The sequence below is a fragment of the Echeneis naucrates genome, chromosome 7, assembly GCF_900963305.1.
Source record: "Echeneis naucrates chromosome 7, fEcheNa1.1, whole genome shotgun sequence".
Lineage (NCBI taxonomy): Eukaryota > Metazoa > Chordata > Actinopteri > Carangiformes > Echeneidae > Echeneis > Echeneis naucrates.
The window spans coordinates 13,331,449-13,353,579 of record NC_042517.1 but is presented as its reverse complement, the minus strand read 5'-3'; the positions used below and the strand labels follow the sequence as shown (position 1 = coordinate 13,353,579).

General features: G+C 42.3%; 1 protein-coding gene across 3 annotated transcripts in view; it reads right to left on the bottom strand.

Annotated features, from left to right (window-relative positions):
- Nucleotides 1-21,856, bottom strand: part of fmnl3 (formin-like 3) — a 30,803-nt gene extending 8,947 nt beyond the window's left edge. The window contains exons 1-15 of one of the 3 annotated variants that reach the window (XM_029505927.1): nt 21,318-21,856; nt 8,012-8,095; nt 7,814-7,894; nt 7,566-7,642; nt 5,680-5,763; nt 5,092-5,238; nt 4,076-4,184; nt 3,844-3,920; nt 3,286-3,379; nt 2,474-2,548; nt 2,248-2,358; nt 1,983-2,132; nt 1,265-1,366; nt 682-1,042; nt 106-198 (exon numbers count right to left, since the gene is read on the bottom strand). In XM_029505927.1, the coding sequence (XP_029361787.1) occupies nt 106-198; nt 682-1,042; nt 1,265-1,366; nt 1,983-2,132; nt 2,248-2,358; nt 2,474-2,548; nt 3,286-3,379; nt 3,844-3,920; nt 4,076-4,184; nt 5,092-5,238; nt 5,680-5,763; nt 7,566-7,642; nt 7,814-7,894; nt 8,012-8,095; nt 21,318-21,431 (1,759 nt within the window). In that variant the 5' untranslated portion in view covers nt 21,432-21,856. The remainder of the gene's footprint in view (nt 1-105; nt 199-681; nt 1,043-1,264; nt 1,367-1,982; nt 2,133-2,247; nt 2,359-2,473; nt 2,549-3,285; nt 3,380-3,843; nt 3,921-4,075; nt 4,185-5,091; nt 5,239-5,679; nt 5,764-7,565; nt 7,643-7,813; nt 7,895-8,011; nt 8,096-21,317) is intronic. The other 2 variants (XM_029505928.1, XM_029505929.1) reach the window with 2 other exon arrangements.
- Between the last annotated feature and the right edge of the window lie 275 nt (nt 21,857-22,131).

The window sequence follows — 22,131 nt, the reverse complement described above, 5'->3', positions numbered from 1 at the left end:
GTGTTAACTTTTCCTCTGCTATCTGTAGCAGAATACAAAGTAAATACACTCAAGCTGCATACTAATACTGCAACTAAATATGTAATTTGTGTTTTGTGCCCTCACCTGACAGACCCACACTCAGGATGACTGAAGGAGAAGCTTCTGGCAGAGGGGGGGCCAGAGGAGGCGGCGGCGGTGGAACTGGTGCAGTTGGGCCTGTAATTAAAGTAAAACACCATATTAAAACATTACTCACTAAGACATTTTTTCAGGCTTATATTATTTTGTCATCCTTTATTTTTCTTTTCATCTTTTATCACTTTCACTGCACATCTGTCATATATGTTGTGTAACCTCTGTGTTTTATGTGCGATCATGGCTCAACCATCAAGATAACATGGAGCACTGTGAGAGACGTTTACAATCTTGCCTGTTCCTGGTTAAGTGAATTATTATAAAACACTGAAAACTCTTGTAAGCGACAAAGACAATCTGCCTGCACGCATGCAAACAGAGGAAGCAAGCTTTGTTTCCCTTTCCTGTCTGGGTTAAGAGATCACTGCTGTGACCCATCACCTGGCTTGGCACGAATTTGCAAAAAGGGGGAACTGAAAATAGACCTTCCACTGAGAGCCTATAGTCAAACTAACTTTCACCTATATGTGTCAGACATAATCACTCTGAGTCATGCTACGTCACCTGAGGCAGAGGGCAGCGGAGGGGGAGGTGGTGGTGGTGGGGGAGGGGGTGGAGGAGCTTCACTGGCCGGTGGTAGACTGGTGTCTGGTCCTCCTGACTCTGTTAATCCTGCCACTGAACCCAGGGACAGCTGCCCAATATCACCCAGAGGAATCCCAAGGCCACTACTCCCTACCCCTCCCACACCAAGCGTTTCGATTGCAATGTCCCCATCAGGTTTCTTGTGCAAGCGGATGGTGCCCTGCTGTTCAAGCTCCAGCAGCCGCCTCTCAATGTTAAAGTGCCTCTGGAAGGCGGCATCCTTCTCCTTTATCATCCTCCTCAGGGTGTTGACCTGGGTGTTGGTCGACTCGTACGTCTCCTGTGCAGTCACCAGGTGGGGATAAAGAGCACAACACAATGACTCTACAAGCCAAAGAAACATCCTGTTTCCTGCTGACCTAATTTGCTTTCACAGCAATTTAGCCACAAGCATCTGAAACAGATCTTTGCTGTAGCAGACTGCAGCTGAGCAACTGAAACCTCTCTCTTATAATGCTTGCACGCCATATACATCATTACATCACTGTGACTGCCAGCTTACCCGTATTGCCTGCAGGTCCTTATCTTTCTGAAGGACCAGCTTCTCTAGGTCAGCCACTTTCATCATTGTTTCATTCTCAACCTCCAGCAGCTTCTCCGTCACCTGTGATCAAAGACAGAGAGCAAGCGTGAGATGAGACGAGGTGAACTGCAGGATTGATCCAGAGCCCAGGCATCTATCCCGGTTCCACTTCCTCCCTCCCTCCTTCCCATACGCAAAGTGCATCATCAATAAGAAAGCTATATTCAGCAGCATGATGCAGCAAGAGCATGGCATAGCTTTCATTTTTGATTTTGACCAGATCCCGCATGATGCCCAGGACTTTAAAGTGATCGTGCTCCCACATCAATGCATCCTCCCCCATCATTCATGACCGCTGAGAACAGAGTTTGTTATGAAATTCCTCGAGTGATGTCAGGGCTGCCTACGACCTTTCCATGTGAAGGACGTCTTTGCACAGCAGTGTGGGACACATGGGCAACTGCCCAGAAAGAATGAACCAACACAAGAACAGTATTAAGATTGTTTAGTGCACAGCATTTGCCATTGTTCCCCACCCTGTCATTATCTCGAACCACTTGTGAAATGCAAACACTGAGTAGATTTCTAATTACCACATAGAAACAGCCTAGTTAAGTACATAGCTGGCGAACCACAACAGTCTCATAAATGCACCCAGAGAGCAGTGTTGGTGGTCCAGACTGGGCGGTGCACTTACATGGGACAGGTGCTCCTCCAGCTCCTCCACCTTCTCCAGAGCTGCATTCTTGGTCTCCGCATCTTCCAGAAGACCACCCACGTCAAACACGTTATCCAGGTAGGCCTGGATCTGCACCGAGAGCTTGTCACTCTCCGTGTGTTTGCATTTCTGAAATGAGAAGAGAAATAATCAGAAAGAGTGATGTTGTTCACACATGCAAGTACTCACATCGTCTCCCGGTGAGGATATTATGCCCATTTGAATCAAGTAATTGTCCAGTTACCTCCAAGTAATCATCCAGTCCCAGCTTGGTGAATTCATACTGCAGATGGACTCTGAAGTTCATGTCTTCAACTGAGTGAACCACAATGTTTATGAACTGCATACATGCAACCTGGAGCAGGCAGCCGGATTTAGAACCAAACGTACAGTATTTAATGGGATGGATAGATGAACTCACAGTCATACCAAAGAAAATGCATTTACAACTAACACAAAACTAAACTTACCATGAAATCGATGTTTCCTTCCTCACTGCGGAAGTAATCCATCAGTCTTTCAAAGCGATGCTTCTCCTTACAAACCTAGAATGCAAAAGAAACAGCAAAATTGGGGGGGTTCTATAACTCCTTTATCATCATTTACAAATACAAAAAGAATTCATTTGGATGTGACAGTAGTAGAGGGAAATGCTCTCCAAGGAGAGAAACTGGGTGTAATGTGGACGACGGCTTTTTGATTATTACCACTTGAATGAATTTGAATGCCATAAATAGGTTTCTTGTGAAATTTGATGGATCTGTGACCTTGAATTGCTGTGAAATTTAATGCCAATCCTAACCCACATAATACCATTTTATTTTGATGACGGACTTTATTGGCTCTTGTGTCTCTATGGGGCATTAGATAATTGTCCTGTTCTGTTCTTTAGATGACTTTCCAGACAGAAACTGAGAGTTTAACCAAACCTTTGTGGTCCACAGGGAGTTGATCCTTATCTTTGTTCAAAGTTGTTGCACATCTGGTGTCATAATGAGACTAATAAGCTCAGACAGGCTCAGTGTAGCTCTTTTCTTACTCCCTTAGAAGACATGAAATCGCCACTTTCATCCCTTTTCACTGCCTCTTTACACATTTATCCATTTTGATGATGAGGGAAAATGTGGAAATTTAATGATTTTTAAATCGGATTTTTTTATTTTTATTTTTAGCATATTTAATCCTCACAGGGTTTGCAATCACTAACTGCTGAGTTGTGAACAGTACAGCTTTAGATCAGCATGGTTCATTTAAAATTTCATCTAAAAGTGTCATTGGGCACCTCTTTGAAGTTGTCAAAAGCAGAAAGGATGATCTCATGCCCTCCTCGGACTAGACAGACGGCAGCCAGCAGCTCGAGGACTAAAGCTTTTGTCCTGAAAGTGTAGTACACATTCATTAAGACAATATACATACAAAAGAATTATCAATTCCAAAAAGAAAGGATGATTGAATTAATAGGGGAAAATTACCATTTTTGTAGGATTTACACAACCACAATATATGTCTGTGCACGCAATCCTCAAAACTAGTGCAAATACTTAAACATACAGAGGCTGAAAGAAATAATCCACGTTCAAGTCTGAACCAAGAGCAGGTCTTTATAGCTTTTGAAGTGTTTACCATCAATGACTTCATTATGAAGTGATCAGCCTCAGCGGTTTACCACTAATCTCCCTTTAATAAACATTCTTTTAACAGCCTGTACATATGCCTCTGAGCCCCAACTTGAGAGAGAAGCCCGGCCCCATGGAGAATGGGGTGCATATCAGATTAACTGGCTGCAGGGTTTCCCCTATTGTTTGACGCATCCTATGAAGATGGGGGCCTCAGTTCTTACCGTGAGTTCTTATTGTTCAAGCTGAGAGCAATTTCATTGACTGCATGTGCATGAGACATGACCATATTGAAACCATACTGCGAAGAGAGAGAACAGGATGTGGTGAGTAAAACTTGGTACGTATCTACAACACAGGAGACACACTAATCCTCACAATTCTAAAACTCCAAGTGATATGATTATGAGTCTCTATGTTTTACTCCTCCCATCAAGTGAAGTTGCTGTTTGTTACCTGGTAGTTCATGATTGCTCTCAAACACATGATGCACACATGCACGTCATCTTTTTGGCTCACAAGGCGGGAGTTTTTGATGGTTTTGCTGTTCGAGACGGAGCCATAGCTGCAACAGATTGTAGAAATTTATATCTAGTAGAGATGCAATAACTCAGTTCCTTACTTTTAATTTATTACTGATTGCAGCTTTTGAAATCTATTTCTTAGGTTTATGTGGTATCCATATAACTCTAGTTTCAAGTGTGTTGCATAGAGAGAAAAAGAGAGGAAATTACAGAGGATGAGATCTGACAGAAAAACCTTAGATGAATTTTGAGGTTAGAGTTGCGTTGTGGTAGTCTGTTTTCTTTGCTGTTGTCAACAGGCTGTTTGCACACAATGAGTTGCTGTTATAATGTGCTGTTATGTAACTGTATTGCAAAGTCACTACGTGCCCATATTATTTTTGCTTGGCTTACATCTCATGCTCCAGCATTTTGGAACTCTATCTAGCATTTTCTAAAAGACTACTAGTTAATCTATTTTTAAATGTTATCAAGTCTGAAAGATTTTCTTGTGGGGGATTTCTTCCCTAGTGATGCATAGTTTGTTGTATAAGTGATGCATAATGTATTGTCTCTTTGTTTCTCTGTGTGCAGCTCAGTGATGAAGAAAACAATCACAACTGTCCAACATATGTTGCTGCTCACAGCTGGCTCTCATCTGAAGACAGTGCAAATACACATCTGGACACACGAGGGAGGATGATGAACAAAGTGAGACACAGTGCAAAAGGTCAGAGACTTCCAGCTTGTATTTCTAATACAGCTCATCATCTGACAGAGATTGTGCAGGGCCTTGAATTTAGGAAAGAGATCGGCAAATCATTCATTTGTCAACCATACAGGCATCCTACTGAAACAAAACAGCACCAAAACAACAGGTCTGCATGCTGACACATGTTTATGGCATTCAGGGTTAGCAGAGCAAGGCAATAACAGGGACCGCAGGGAAGCTAGCTTGGCAATACATACCGGAGGACAGACTGGCGGGCAGAGCGCACCAGTGTGTTGCAGAAGGGTTGGGTGCTGGCGTGGTGCAGATCCTCTATAGACCTGCTCCAAGATTTAGCCTTGTCCAAGAAACCATCCTCCCCATTCTCCAGCCCCTCAAAATCCAACCTGGGCCACATACAGACAGACAGACAGACAAACAAGCCAACACAGAGGCACAGGGGTATAGATGAGAAGCATGGGGGAAGTTAGGTTTTGCAAGGCAGTCTGGTAGAGAGTCAGGGGTTATCACAGGAACTCTCATCAAGCTGCACGATAAAGCTCAGCACAGAAATTCTGACCCACTCAAGCAAGGTATAGCTGAAGACCACACCACTAAGCATTTGCCAAGAAACACATTCAGTTTGCCAATAATGCAAAAAGGCATACAAACACATCCAAAGGATGCAATGTGCCAAGAGCACATTTTAGATGCACAAGCAGTTTATTAAGGGCTCCACAAGAGAAAACTCAGCAGCTGGATTCCCCACCCAACCCAGTTCCTTAGGAAAGGTGTTGGCTACGGTCAGAAAGCGTGTGTAGAAAATGTATGTGTGCATAAGTACTCACATGACAGCACACTGAGCAAAGGAAAGGTACTCGACCAGGACATCGAGACCTCTGTTTTCATCATTGAGGAACTCCCTGACCCACCTGTGACGCATGCCAACAGAGAAAGGTTAGCAGGGCGCTGAAACCAAGAGCACACCCTTATCCTTTAAACACAGATTTAACCCATTCATGGAGAAAAGGAGACAGATAAATTGAAAAGAAGAAAGAAAATGGTGTGACTCTTAAGATCAACAGAAGCAATTTTTATGACTTTTTGAATCAATCTGGCTTAAAAAAAGGTTTTAAAGAAAATATGGATATTGATTGTCATCGAAATCCCTGTGCTATGTAGAGGGCAATGATAAAGGCAATGGATGGAAATAATGAGCACATGTGTATATTAACAGGTGTGCATCAATATAACTGAGAAATATAGACGCAGCTTAATGGAAAGTGAAAATAATTATTAGTTGCAGTGCTACTTCATTATACTATGTTAATATACCATGTCTGAAGGGGGTCTCCCCTCCCAAGACTGAGAGAAAATGGCAAGAATGCAATGGAAAGAAAACCGGAGAAGGGCTTCAGACCCCCCCCTCCCCATTTAATTCCAGTTTTCTGGAGAGAAAGAAACAACTCCAAACAAAGGAAATCCCATTGCAACGAGAAAAGAATGTAGAGGGCATAAGGCTTGAGGAGCTGAGATCAGGTCGGATCTTTGACAGCCAACAGTATTTAGTCTGCCTCCCCCACAGACCCCCTTCACCTCCTCCCTGCTTCTTCATGGACGTCCAGGGGAGGGGGGGGGGGGGGTAGGGGTAAAAGGTTCTTAAAATAGTCTTAAAGTGCTGGTTATGATGACAGACCGCTGGCCAATGGCAGGAAAGCAATCAAGAGTCTCAAAGTAGCGGAGGGAAGGAAGGAGGTGAAAAGGGAAAAGAGGTGAGGAGAGGGACATAGGAACAAAGCAGTAAGTCTGGGTGCAGGAGGGAAGAAGAGGGGGTGGACAAGAAGGCGGGCCTGATCATCAGTTTCCTGTCTAACACCCCCCCCCCCCCCCCCCAGTTCTCCTCTTTCTCCCTCCTTGATTCTGACCCCTCACTCTTTCCTATATTTCTATGTCTCCTTCTACTTCTGTCCAACCAGTTGCTATTTCAGATTTTCTTGGCAATCTCAGGAAAAACACATCAGAATTGGCCCAGGATTTCGACACACACAATAAACCAGCATCTGTTACACTTAATCCCACGCACAAAATCTTCTGAAAATAGCTCTTTTTTTTCTCCGCCTGTGAGACTTTCTGGGAAATGCATTGAAATGGACCCTTTTGATGCAGTCAAATAGAATATGAGTTATTCTTGGAGCTCAGTGGATGAGGTGGAAAACCGAAGCGTTTTTACAGTCTCCTTTCAGTGGGAAGTCACAGCAGCACATTTTTTTAAGTGAAAGTGTCTGTGTGACATCAGATTATTGAATCATGGGGCACGAGATAAGAAAAACACAATAAAGCATAAGGACACATAGTGCTGCAAAGTTATCCCTGTGTGTGTTTTGGGCTTTTAGCTGGTTCATCATTGATCAGCCAGCCTTCCTGTCCCTCTGGCCTACACAACAAAGCTTCCTGCTCAACACTATGGGGGAGTGGATGGTGCAGCACAATGGCAACCATCTGGGCATTATGAGGAGCAGCTCTATGAAGTGGAGCTGCACAGCTTGGCAAGTTAAAACAATGGAGGAGATCAGTGCACCGCAGAGAATCTCTGAGTCCCTACAGCAGCATTGGCACAAACAAACCCAACCCTCAAAAAAATATACTTAAAAATATACTGCACTCAGCTTCATGCACCAAAAAACAGAGCTGTAAAGCTTGCAAGAAAAATTGCAGATTGATGCACATTGATTACCCAATGTGGTTTGTCCTCAGTGAGATCTCCAGCTCCCTCAGTACTTTTGTAGATTCTTGGACCCGTCTGCGAAACTTCTGTAAGTCACAGAAAGAGCAGAGTTTTACTGCAGATGAATCGATGTCCAAGTGTTACTGAAAAGCTATTCTTAATGGTTCATAAATAGGTTCATATAAATGTGCTTTGATTTGCACATTTCCCTTTTTAAGAGGACCTAATGTTTTGAAAGGTCATTGGAGCTGTCCCACCTTGCGTGTGACTCCGGGGTCTAAGTATCCTCGTAGCTTCTGGATGTAGGTGTGAGGAGGATTCTTCACCTGAAACCTCTCCTGAGGACACAATCAGGGTAGGAGTTAAAATGTTTGCAAAGTCATTTGTGCTTGTGCAGAAGTTATAAGAGCGTCTGGGCAGATATGACAGTTTTTAATTGGAGTTCATGAATGCACCTGGTCACAGATCAGGTCCCATTTCTTCTCATTGTCATACTGTCTGAGGAGCCGGGCTTTGTCTGGAGGCAGGTTCATGGAATTCTGTAGATAGAAAACATTAAGATAAGTTTCAGTCTTCCCACTTCTTTCCTTTTTTTTCCCCCTGTTTATTTGATTATTTATAGAAACTGTTGATTTACAGTAGTGTCGCAGGGATTTTGCAGACTTATGGCGCCAATCACAAAGCAACTGATGCAGTTTTAGGGACCTGCACCATGACCTCACTTCCGGTGTTGACTTTCAGCATCCTGCAGGATGACGCAGGAGTGCATCTCCTCTGCACTCTCTATTAAGAGTATCCTTCAGACATTGCTTTGCTTTTAACCACACCAAGTCTAACTAAAAACAATTGAGCACCACAGGAGGTATCCTGAGGCAGGCAGTTTACTGTGGATCAAATTAAATACTACATGCTCTAATTTGCGTTTGTAAGCAAATCCACTTAAGCATTTTATGTCCTCGAGACCACTGTAAAGAAAGAAATGGCAAAAACCAAATGACACAAGCGTTTGAGTAATTACTTCCTTGACCAAGCCAAGAGCTTGTAAACAGGGGCTGACTTGGTAAGCTAAAAAATTAGGAAGCTCAACAATATGAGGGAGCTCGCCAGCCCCTGAAACCGATCCCCTCAGCACTTCTCTTTGAAGAGACATGAGGGATTGTTTGCAGTGGGAACCCTCATTTACGCCCAACAGTACCCCACAAGCCTGGCCACAAATGACCTCCCAGCTTGACTTATAACCTGTTGCCATAACTCTGCCTGTCATTTAAAACGCGGCACCCTGCCCTGGTAACTCAGATATGTTCACACCGGTATTTTGCCACAGGTGGAGTGTTTGATACACGGAAATCAACGTACATGTTCCCATGACAGCCACCCAGTTACTGGTCCTGTTGGAATATCACATGCAAGCATTTTAAAATTAGTTTTCCACATTGGGACAGCATTGCTCACTCTGCCAACACAATCATAAGTCCTCCTGTGATAAGAGCGGAAGAAGTCCATATCAAGTGGAATATTTTTATGATGACAAACAGCAAGACGCACAGAAAACAAATAAACGCAACCGAAAACATAAAAAGTCCTCAAAAGAATGTACGCTGTAAAATGCCTGATAGATCTTTAACAGGCTATAACTGAAGAAGAAAACACTGCCAGGATGTAACTATACATAAGGGGCCCTTGATTTAACCTGCTTTATAATTCCCATGCAGGGGCCGAGAGCGACGCTCCATGCATACCAGATGTCCAGAATGACCGAAGGAATGTGTCTTGTTTATAGTAATAAATTTTCTCTCCCGTCTGACCCCCCAACTTGCTCTCTCCTCCTCTGTTTTCCCCATGAGAGATGTCACTCAGAACCATTCCTAGAACGTATTAGGAGTACTAGGAGGTGAAGAGTAAGAATAATTAGTGAATTTTATGAATAATAAGTATTGGGAGGTGAAAATAATTGCACAAACCATTCATTATTCGACTCAAAATTAAAACAGCAACTATTTTGATAATCCATTCATTGTGACAGTTTTTCAGTTTAAAATGGCAAAACTTTTGCTGGTTCTGGCATCTCAAATGTGTAGATGATTTCCTTTGTTGGACATTATTGCAAATAGGCTATTCAGGAAAACAAGACATTTGAATGCCAAGAGAACCTGACAGAGAAGACTTTATGATTACTTTTTGACATTTTATGCATTAAACAACTAATTGATTACTAAATAATAATACTGCTAGATAAGTAATATAACAATAATCTAATTTACTGTATGTGTGATGAAAAGAATCAATGTCATATTCATAATGAAGCAATGAATTACTTCAGGAGCACAAGTTGAAAGAAACCCAAACCCAAAGAAACACCACAGATTATGGTCCATGGGCTTGGCTTTGAAAGAAACAAACGAAACAAAAACAAAAAGACTAGAATAGCAAATGACAAAAGGAAAATTGTCCAGCATCCGTCCACGCTCGAAGTTTAGTCCCCTTTGTTTTCCTCGGCAGTCATGCACACCGAACAAGAACTGTGGAACAAAGACTAAGGCATCCTTCAATAGTCATTTCATTGCGAATGAACACAAAATACACAAAATGTACATGCACATGTCCATACATTTTGTCATGACAAAAATGAAAAACAAGTCACAAATTGTACAAGGAACCTGCTTCATATAATGCATATCAACGTTAGTCATTCATTCTAAAAACGAACACACACTGAAGACTTTGATGTTTCATAATACTCTCCTCTTTCTCAGGTACAGCCTCAGGTACTGTAAACAAATATGGGTGGGACAGTGTGCAGACGTGTGTGAGGTTACTACTGTTAAACAACAGCTATAAAAGTTCAAACGCACACAGGCTTATAGAAAAAAGCTTTCTCCTGCAATGAAGCAAAAAGCAGAAGGGATGTTTCCTCTCTGACTAGATTTGGGTAATTTGAGCAAAGTAACCTAATTTAGCTAATTTCATTTCACTTTCTCCCACAGTGATACAATCTTTCACTTCCTGTGTTTATAAGATGCTAAAAGAAGTAGTCTTATGGAGGCGACTGAGCTGTAGATTTGCATTTGCTTTTGCGATTATATATTACAGATATGCCAAACATGTTTGTTGCCGAGCATGTTGTCATGCTGCCAACATTCTGTGTCCTCCTGCGAGGCCTTTCTTGTTTGACCTGAGACTTGTTTGACAAAGGATTCAATGCGGACCTTTGTTTTGATTTGGTGGTGCGCCATTCCCATCCTTTGACATTTGAGTATATTTTCTTTTTTTCTTCCTCATAGAAAATTGTTAACAATGGCTGGTGGGCAGGATCCATGTATGCCCTCTGGTGCTGTTATATAGAGCAAAATCTTGGTAAAACAAAACACCAGGATGCTGCACAACCAGATGAACTGGTTCGAATATCCCCACTATCTCTCTGATCATTAGGCCCTCGTTGTCATCCAGGACACACAGGAGGATCCAGGAGACAGTTATCAAATACAGCAACTGAGGAGGCAGAATGAAAACCTAGGTGCATTTGTCTGTGCCTAACTGTAGCTGTCTGTTTTTTTGGACAAAACCAATTTATACAAAGTATGGAAACTAAAGTGTTAAGAGGGGAAAGGATCATGCAAAGCAGCAGAGGCCAGCTGAGGTGTATGAAATGTAAAACAGAGCGATATTTGAGCCATTGACAAAGGAAGACTTAAAAATGTAAAAAAAACTCAACAGTTAAAGTAGTTGACTGGGCCAGGTTGCCGGTCGAAGAGGCATGACGAGTCCAGAAGAGCCATCAGGGAATTAGCGAAGCACTCAATTCATGCATGGGGGGGGGGGGTCTGCTGGAGAGCCCATGGCCACTTCAGACTAGAACCAACAGGACAACTCCATCTGCCCTCCACTGGACAGCTTCCTAATCTGATCTGATTTACAATTAGCCTTGAGTTAAGTTTATGACCTGCAGCTTTAGCCGAGCGCTCCCAGCGAGACAAATGGAAAAGAGTGACATGATGTTTTCCTTTTTGTTCCTCACAGCCTCACACTTTCAGTCAGGATGAGATACAAGTCCATTATACTACAAAATAAACTAAGACCATTAGTCTATTTGCTTTTTGTAGAAGAAACCACATGGCGACTTTTACTCAGTAAATTGTTAAAAGGCATGCTACTAATTTTATTCTGCAAGATCTCTGATGTGATATATAAAGATTTAACCATGTTGTTCTCAAATGAGATGCTTACGTTTTTACTGAAATGGCACTGAAACGTGCACCTATGATCAAAAACTGGGAAAGATGTTTCACTGAGAAGCCTTCAAAAGAAAACAAAATGGGCTATTGAACTGTCATATTATATCATTAATACTTTATCAATGAGATAAGAAATTTACTGAAGTGTGAAAACGATAAATTATTTAATATTAACTAGAATGTCATCATGCTTAATAATTGCATTCACAGGAGTATGAGGTTATTCATGGATGGGATAAACAAATGGATGAATGAACACCTCCATAGCATTTGTGGAGGAATGAAATTGAATATTTCAATACTTTTTTGATCGATATACCATAAAGTGGGAGCACTAAGCAAATGCATTGAGCGCGTGTCTCTTCCTTCTGTCGTACCTGTAGGTTGGAGTCTGAGTTTGAAAGGTTTACACAGACTTGACATGGCTGTCATGAGTTCAGAGGGGAAGGAGTGGGTGGATGAAGAGCTAACCAGGCTGAACAGAGCCTGTGGCAGTTCAGAAAAGGTCCCAAACAGATAGATCCCTTTAACCTCAAGTTTCAGAGTCTGCCTATCAGGAGGAAAGCTCCTCTAAGGGACGTTGTCCCACCAACATCACTTGTCGCACAACACAAAAGTTACCTGTTCGTTCAACAATAAAACATTTGAAGTTTTCTAAAATAAAGATTTCAGGTACCTAGGAACAGGATGGAGGTAAACAGAAACCAACAAGCTACTTTATTTGCTATTGTGCTTTGATTTATTGTATGTGCCATTCCTTTGAAACTATAAATAATTCATGTGAACGAAAGCTTTCATTACAGAATTCCTAAATCATCAGCAGACTTGTTAATATGTGTTGTGATTTGGCATTATACAAATAAAACTGAATCGCATTTTTTACCAAATTGAAGTTCTGCTTTCTGTTCTGTTTCTGTTTACACTTTGATGACACCCAGTTGTGGGTGAAGCCTTTAAAGAAAGCCATGTACTAGAAATAAAAGCTTGGATCAGCTTTATCAGATCCTGTTTGTACAGTAATCCTGTGACTCTTGGACATTTCACAGAGACTCAAGTCTGATGTTGCCATTACTTAACTAATATGTTTGCTAAAATTTGGCTCAAAATCTAAGATTAAATTGGAGTTGGCAAACTGGTGAGCAGAATGTTATTTTAAAAATTCTGTCTCTTCTTTTTTTATTTTAAATTATGCAAACAACATATTTGGTTTCAGCTGTATATGAATAAGCATCACATTTGAAAGTCTAAGATCAGACATGAAACGCTTCAATGAGCCGTAACGTCTGAAGAAGGAAGAAATAGCCAGACCGCTGCTCCCTGTCAGGAGGCAAAAAAAAAAAAACTATGAGCGTGTGACTTGACATGAATGTTTTCTGTAAGCATGTTACCTCAACATATTTAAGAGGGGAAAGTGGCTGAATATTGTTTAAATTAAAACAAACAAACAAAAAAAACTGGCTGCATCCTTCCAAACACTGAGAGGGACAGGAAGGGTAAATATAGATCTGACTTCTGACGTCTGTCTTCTGTATTACACATGACACAAACAATTACAGAAGATTGTGAACATGAGGTGGGGCTCAACAAGCCTGATGTCCTGATAAAATGGCATTTTTCGTGGTTAGCGTAAGTGTGAATGAGACATCACTCGACTTTAGTTCATGAATGAGCCTGTCAGTGCCATCATTTGTATTCCTCCTTTTTCCATGGTACTGAAACACAATGAGAGACAGGATGGGAGACTCAGCTGTTGTCGTCATGGGGCTGCAGGGACTTCCTTAACTCTTCAGGAAATCAAAAACTGCCCTGAGTAATGTTTTGTTTGTTCCATGGCTGTTTTGTGTAACATAAGACTGCATGCCTGACTGGACGCTTGCACATTCACTCCTACTGTGTGTGTGTGTTTGTGTGTGTGTGTGTGTGAATGAATATGTGTTTTTCCAGCTCAAAAGTAAACAAAGTGACAGAGCAAAGTGTGAGAAAACACTGCCCCCCTTTCTCTGAGCAGATATCTGATCACCCTATCGCTCTTTTGTGAGGTAATCTGAAGCAGGCAGTTACAACAAAGCATGAGTCCTGCACAAAGATGCTGGTAGACCAGGAGCTAGTTGTTCCCAGCCCTCCCAAAGACAAAGTGGTGATGTTTTTCTCAAAGTGAAGCAGTGAAAAAGTAAAGCTTTCACTACCCCGTCCATGTCCACTCCTGTTGCTGGTCGTTGTTTACAAAACAAGTATAAACAGCCTCTAATAAGAACTTGTTCAGTGAGATATTAACATAACGGGTAAAGACATGCACCTTATTTACTTGCAAACAGAGTGTCAGTGGGAAAACCACATTCAAATGACAAACCTGAAGCACGTGGACTATGAAAACAAGTCAGTCAAGTGACCAAGAAATCATTGTGTAAATTAAAAAATAAAGGCAATAGTTTCGATGTATTTCATTCAAGCTGATGCAGCTTTCGATCAGAAAATGCTTCATACTGATAAATGTTATGAATGGGTCATTCTAATCAAATAAACGTTGTATGAAAATATCAGTAAATTAAGATGACACATAACCCTAACCCATAGATAAGGGCAGGCAAAATTCAAAGCTGTTCTATTGGCTGAAACCTCCTTGTGGTGTTGCAGCTCAAATCATGGGGTGCTAAATCCCCGTTAAATCAGGAGTTAAGGAACACAGTTTACAGCTGTGGTGTGAGCTTTTCAGCTCCCTGCCCTCATGCTAGTACACAACCTGAACGTTCTCTGGATCTCCTGTGACCTCTGAGGAATAAAACTTTGCCTCAAGTCCCTTCTTTGCAAAACCAAGTGGACATTCCACAACCGGTTAAAGCAACAGGAAGTTGGTGAAATACCATTTTTGGTTGAAAAATCAAGAGCCACCTCATGGTTCCCATTGGCTAATATGTTTATTTCCCCTTTGACGTAGTAATGATTGACAACAGTGACTGCACAGATGCCTTTGAAGCCGAACAGCTACAGCCTGAGATAAAGATGAAAACATCTTGAGCTCAAGGTCCTTCTGAAGCCTGATGCTCTTTGCGTTTCAAAAGTCACCAGACTTGAACTTGTTTGCATGAACTTATCTGGGAAGTTTTAACACATGTGATGGAAAACTATTCTAGAAATGCCGAGTGACAACCCCATTGTTAAATTCAGTTCTTTTTTTTGTGTGTTTTTTTTTTTTTTTTTAAACATACAGTGTCAAGGAAACGTGGACACAAACGAAGACATACATGAGGTTAAAAGTGTGTTATAAATAAATACAACAATTGGTCATCAATCGCAGGGATTCATTCATTCCTGCAAGGAGAGCATCCTGTTTGTTCTCCACTGTGCGCCCATGCAGGGGCCAGGGAAGCCCCAGCCAGTAGACGATATACAGAGGGAATGTCAGGAATGCAGGTACATGAATGCTTCAATAATTCATGCCGGCCAGGCCTTCTGATACACCGCCCAGTTGGAAAGATGGAGACTGGCCAAAAAAAGGGGGCAACAAATCTTGAGCATTGGCTCTGTAGAAATAAATGTTGCGAATCAAATAAATTTTTCCAGGATTTACCTCCTAGGATGAGATGAGTGTTAGAAGGACAAAAGGCGATAGTAAAACAAAGATGAATCAAAACTAAAACAGAAAACCAGAGATGCTTTCAAAATGCACAGGAACATTCACAGTCATGTGTCTTACGCGGAAATTCCCCCTTTTCTCGATGAGCTCAATCAGTTGAAGTGTCACTGTGAAAAATGAGAAGTGACAATATATAGAAACCATTAGTCATTTTAGGGAGGTCCGGGAAACAATTACGTCAGTGGCGTATAAGTCGCATCAAACTATAATACACTAAGAATGGGCTTACAGCAGTTCCTCTGAATGTCCACGTAAAAACAGTGTAGAGGCACAAAAGGCACCAGAGGGATGAGGCCCCCTTTCTAAAACAACACTGACTGACAGAGTCCCCATTGTACTGAGGAGGAAACCACTTCTCCAACTTACAGCCTTGGTGCAGCTGCATTAGAGCAGCATGCAAACCCCCACTGACAACGGCGAATGCACACGCCAAAAAGCACTTGCATGTGCACAGTTTCTGCGCAAAGATGAGTAAATTCAGATACCACATGCCCAAAAATATTCCTCGGCAAGTAAGCAAAACAGAGAGAACTTAGTCTTAAGCTTTACAGAGCCGTTTAGTTAAAAGAAATAATTGTCAAGTTAAATGTCAAGTTAAATGAGGAGAAAGGTTTCGCTCTCTAGCTTATCACAGTGACTGGAAACAGATGGACAGAAGAGTTAGCCTGGCCCCGAGTAACCATCAATTACAATGACATCAATGACATTTTGACATTTTGACATTTGAATGAATTAAACAGCTAAAAAAATAAAGCGTGAATTTGCGGTTTTAAGGGACGGAGATGATTGTTAGCTAATCTGCTGCTGGCTGTACTGATGAGAGCGGCACTAAATGGTTTCTAAGATGTTGCATGCTGAAATCAACCACTAAGGTGGAGCGTTCGCTGCAAAATCTTAGACAAAATCTACGGTGAATAAGAGCATGTTTTATCTGCTCAGTCATGGTCTTTGACTTGACCTTTGCTTTTCAAAATAATTGCAAGGAGAGAAGAAGCAGTAACAGTTGCCATAAAGCCCAGTCCAGATTGGAGAATTGTTGCCCGAGGGTGGATAGAGCCAGGTGGACAGCCTTGTGCTGGAACCCCCCCGCCCACCCTGCGCCTGCACTGCTGGTCTAAAACCAAGTTAGCTGCGTACACTCGGCTCCCATAATCCTCCTTTTCCTGGGACATGGTGGTGGGTGGCTGATCCAGATGTACACAACTTCTCCAACTCCAGTGACGTGACAAACACATTTTCTCTTTTTAGAAACGGGGAATGATGTGTGTGAGAAAGGGAGTGGTAGACATATTAGAGACATAAATAAACTGCAACCATTAAACATGAAAATAATTTATGTCCAATAAACACATTGCACAGCTTGACTCCATTAGTTCCACTAGAGTGGCATCTATCAGACACGGCAGCTTTCTTTAGACTTCAGCCATCAATAAACAGTGATGTCAGACAGGGCAGCAGAGTCACATAGTCAACAAGTCTGATTTCACTCACACTGACTAAATGTTAACCGCCGCATGTAATTTTCCCAACATTTTGCCGCAACTTAATGGCGAGACTTTCCCCTTGAAAGATCAGACCTTCAAGGAAAGGCTGCAATGGAACAAATACACATGATGCAACTTGATGTCAGAGTATAAAAGATGTGGGGAGTTGAGCAGTCAGACAAATCAGTTAGGATGGTTTCCAGTGCAATCAAGTGGTGAAAATAATCCCATGCTGCTCCCGTAACAGCTCTTAAATATGTGCGCGCTGTTTAAAAACGCTGGTAAAGTCATTACAACCGAGAACAGTGGCAGGCCGCCAGTTGAAAGAGATTTTTCCTTCTCTCTCGAGTTCTCCTGTGGCCTCAGCCTAGACTAGACCACAGGAATCCAGCAGTGGATTGGTGCACGGGCACTTTGAAAGTGGATCCCAGGCCAGACGTACACCTTTGAAAGTACCACTCATTCATTCCACATCATTTTCATACAGACAGACTCATATGGAGAGGGTTATCTTATGGCCCAGACCCACAGTGAGAGGAAAATTCAGGAAACAGAAAGGTAGGAGAAAGACTGAAGGGGTTACTGGGTGAAGAGTTCCCCTTCCATTTGGGAATGCAAAGAACCAAGGATCCGTAAAAGCGACCAAGGACAAAGAGGCAGTAATATCGGGAGAATGCAACTGATGACCAAGACACATTATCTAGATGTGTCCTCTATGTTGTGCATCAAGATTTATCTACCTGTGAGGTTTACGTGGACGTATATCTCTTGCTGCATAACTAATTGTACGATACGCACCAGTAGCAGCGTGTATGAACACAGCTCTTAGTGTAAAGCAAATCAACCACAATGACCACTGGCTACAATTCAACTTCCTCTGTGAAAGGAAGAAAGGAGTATGCTGGGCATCTGTTCCCAACCACAAAAGATAGAGCTGGGGATTTTACAGACAATGCTGAGCTAAAATAAATAAATAAATAAATAAATAAAAAGGAGAAGAAGTGATATGATGCTTTTAGCACATGCTGTCGGACCCTGACATTTTATTAGGGAACGCATGAAGCAGTCCAAGTTACCCCAAGGGTCTCACTGCTCTTCCACTGGCTTCAACTGTCTACAGTAGAGCGGTCCTGTTAAATTCATCAGCCCAGGGATATTACTACACTGGCGATGGCTGCTGCACCCATGACATCATTATGGGCAGCTGTCAATTCCAGGGGGATGTCTGCGAGCTGTGTCTGAGAAAAAGAGAGAGAGCAGCTCCTCCACATCCATATACACCAGCATGGCATTGTGAAGCAGAAAACACATTGGTCCAGAGAAGGGGAAATTACCCATTTCAATATATCTATTTATGGAGAGCGCTTTATTTGTTGAGGCTGCGACGAAGCTATGTTATGGCTCTTTTACAAAAAGAAAAAGAAAAAAAAAAGGGGGGGGGGGAGATTGCTCAGTTCAGCAAGAAAAAGAAGTTATGCGAACTCTTTCACTATTTTAAGTATATATGGTAGATTGGAAGGAGCACCAAAAAGTGAAGCCACTGCCACACGCCAAAGCCATGGCCTTTCTTTCCTGAAGAGCTTAAACCACGCAGACTGAGGCTTTTGATGTAGCTTTATCTCACAACTAGGGACAAGCAGGGCAGGGAGAAGACCATTGTCTGATAAGAAGACAAAAATATACAAGCGTGTTGTTCTTTTCACACAAAGTAAAGGAAATCTGGAGCTTCTGTGGGGTAGGCTGGGGCGGGGTTAGAGAGCTTGAAAATGTTTTCCCACTCAGAAACAACCGAAATGTTGAGTCTAGTGCCTCTTGCTCAGAAATCATCTGCTCTGCGCGGCTGAACATAATAACAGGGACAAATGACTGCAGCCTGCTCTGGCCTCTCTAGGCAGGCCGAATGTTGATACGAAATGATTTCCAGCCTTTCTTTAAAGGAAAGGTGACAGCTATGAATCTTTCAAGGGCAGTTAAGCCATCCGTCACAAAGAAAAACTTCAAGTTCCTCTGAACTTTCTGTTTGTAATCACCCACTTACTCAAGCAGGAAGGGAAAGAGACGCAAGGTTGAGGTGTCAAAACAGCGTTTATTGTACACTGTAGTGCAGAGTATAATTTCCATAATGGCTGAGAGGAAGCACAGCCACCAACATGCAGTCCTTGAATCCCTTCTAGTTGTATTAGTCCTTTCATATAAGAACTGTTCTCTGTAGCTGCCGATACCTCTGGCAAGCAACTAATGGCTCTACTCCAGAAGCACCTTGAGCTCACAATGTATTCAGGATTGATACTATGTGAGAACTGCTGTGAGGAGCTGAGCTCTTTACTGTTTTCTACTGTAATTAAGGTCTTAAACAGCTGAAAATCAAGGCCGGGTGTGGTAATGTTAAAATGTGCAGTGAGGAACAGCAAATAAGTACCTGTAGGAAACCCTCATGCGACTGGTTGACAAAAGAGAAAGTAAAGAGGTCATTATCTTCTCTTTGGGAAAAAAAAAAAGCTTTTCTTTACGTGCTTTATATGACTGAGCCGTGAATTGGAGGGATGTTATTGAGCTTTTCTCTTTTCTGTTTGAATGCGTGTGGAGCAGAGCGGGGCTGAAAAGACTAGTCAAATACTGACTCAGACAATAGTCTAGTGAATAAGATCCAATTATTGACATCCTCCCATTTATGTACACAGTGAAGGGGACACTTTGGTGTCATGATGTTATTATTTCAGTAAAAAACACATGCTCCTGAAATTATTGCTAGACTGTTGGCGAGTGGATTCCTATGACCTGTGACAGGCAATGACGAAATGAAGCTATCTACTGATTCAGGTTATGGTCTCGGTCTGGACAAAGTGTTTTTCAGATTTCTCTGCTTTGAAGGAATTGATTGAAGGCATGTTGATCCAGAAATATACCTGTTATACATTAGACTTATTGCCAAGTTAATTTCACATTCATATCTGTCTGTTTGCAGTGTAAAAATATAATAGCTTCTTCAAAATATTCCCTCACAACATTTTAAAGGCTCTATTTTGGTCCAGAATTTTTTGGGCAGACAAAAGCACACTTGTAGATCGTTAGTGTGGGAATATTTTTTTTTCTTGGACATTCAACTAGTGCAATTCTTACAGTTTATCAGATGAATAACTGGGGACCAACAAACTGTGAAGGATTATTTGAGTACTAAGGGTAAGATTTGAATCACACAGACCTGCCCAATTTATGACTTACTATGGTAAAACTTAGATTTTGAAGAATACAGGAAAATTTTTTATTTCTCCATCACTCCAGGATCTCTTTTCCTCAGGGGTAAGGGCCCTAAGGGCCCTAAAGGGACCCTTAGGGCCCCTCAGGGGGCTCCTGGCCCTTCAGGCTGTGCACCACATTGACAGTGTAACTCACACTACTACTACTACTGAAACAGCTGAATACAATAAGCTACTCAATGAAAAATGTATTCAAGCCAGAAAGGTGATGAATTATCAAACAGCCGCCATTCAAATTAGGGACAAGTTGATCAGCTCATGAACTTGTCATTTCTACACAATAGCCTACACAAAGTCATACACAGTAGCAGTTTGACAGAAGTTATTCTGAGTTGTCCACATGGTTGAACCTGGAAAAGGAGACGATGAAGTGTAAAGACCCTCTCTCGTGCCAGAAGATGAAATGTGGCCTTTACGCAGGATGACAGAGGATTCAGTGTGAGAGTGACGGACAGTAGGAGTGGGTGTTGAATTTGTGTTCATTATTACACAGACAGCTCAATTCCTGCCTGATGTGGAGGGAGGGAGGGAGGGGACTGTTCGGGTGTGGGAGTTTTGGGGGAATTCAGAAAATGTTGTTTTCAGATGGTTTGGCTGCGGAGGGAACTTTTTTAAAAAGAAAAAAAAAAAAAAACAACACAAAAAACCAAACGGAGAAATCTGTGATGTTGCTGTTTCAAGGAAGTACAGTTTACAGAGAAGTGCCCTTTATTCCTAGGAGAGAGAGAGAGAGAGAGAGAGAGAGAGAGAGAGAGAGAGAGAGAGAGAGAGAGAGAGAGAGAAGCCCACACCTCCTCCACCACTCTCTCGGCCATGCTGGGTCTCAGCTTGCCACCAAGCGCTGAGCTGTCTGACTTTAGAGGAGACAAAAGAACCGCAGGAGATGCAGAGAGGGGGGCAGCAGGCAGGCAGAGAGTGAGGGGCGGGACAGCACGGTTCATTTAAACATCAGCAGATCATAATGCACAAGAAGTGTAAACACACAGACTTTCATCCGAGGAGGCAACAACACAAATACAGGCCTACTCTATCAAACCGTTATGAGAAATGTGAATGTTAGTACCGTTTTTAGTTTGAGGGGATCGGATTTATAAGCCAGTTTAACAGATGGAGTCAAATAATAAAGGAATAAAGTTTGTGACATAAAGACTTACCAAAACAATGGCGAATTTCTCCTCCAGCTCGGTGGGGTCGGGCATGGGCACCTTCAGAGGCATGATGTGATGCTTCATCTCCGACTGGCCATCCACACTCTCTATGTTACCCATTTTCCCCCAGCAGCAGGTTCGGATCCCCTTTTCCACTTGAAAAACCTTGCGAGCCCCAATTTCTCTCAATGATAATAATCCGAGTTAGGGATGAAAAAAAGTATTCCAACAAATTCATAAACGGACGTATCCAAGTAATCCACTTCCCCACAACGATATAAAAAGCTGACAGTGCGGTTGTCTCGTCTTACTGTGCCAAAATGCCATTTACGCGTATTCAGGAGTTTAGGTTTACAGTGCGGTCCACTGTAGTTTCCCTTCAAACTGATTTTCAAATGGGATAAAAGTACAGCTGCTTCGTCTTCCAGAAAACTCTTTCTAATTTTCCTGGCCAATCCATAACTTCCACCAAAGAGACAACTTTCAAAAGCCCATCAACTGTAACTTTCAGCTGCTGCTCTACTTTCTTGGCCCCGACGTGTTTCCATTCATTATTGTTGTGTGATCCTGATTAAGCTCTCTGCTGCCTCCTCTCAGAGGGCGGGTTCTCCTCTCTGACCACGCCCCCACAGCCGGGGTTGGGGGGGGTCAGTCCCACCACCTGTCAATCACCCCCCCTCTTCCTATTCCCCGCCCCCTCACATCTGGAGGCTGTGAACACAGATACAGCTGGACGGAGAACTGAGGGTTTGTCTGGAGTTTATCGCGACCTGGCGGTGAAACCGTTTTATTTCATTTTATTTATCTATTTAATAATTTG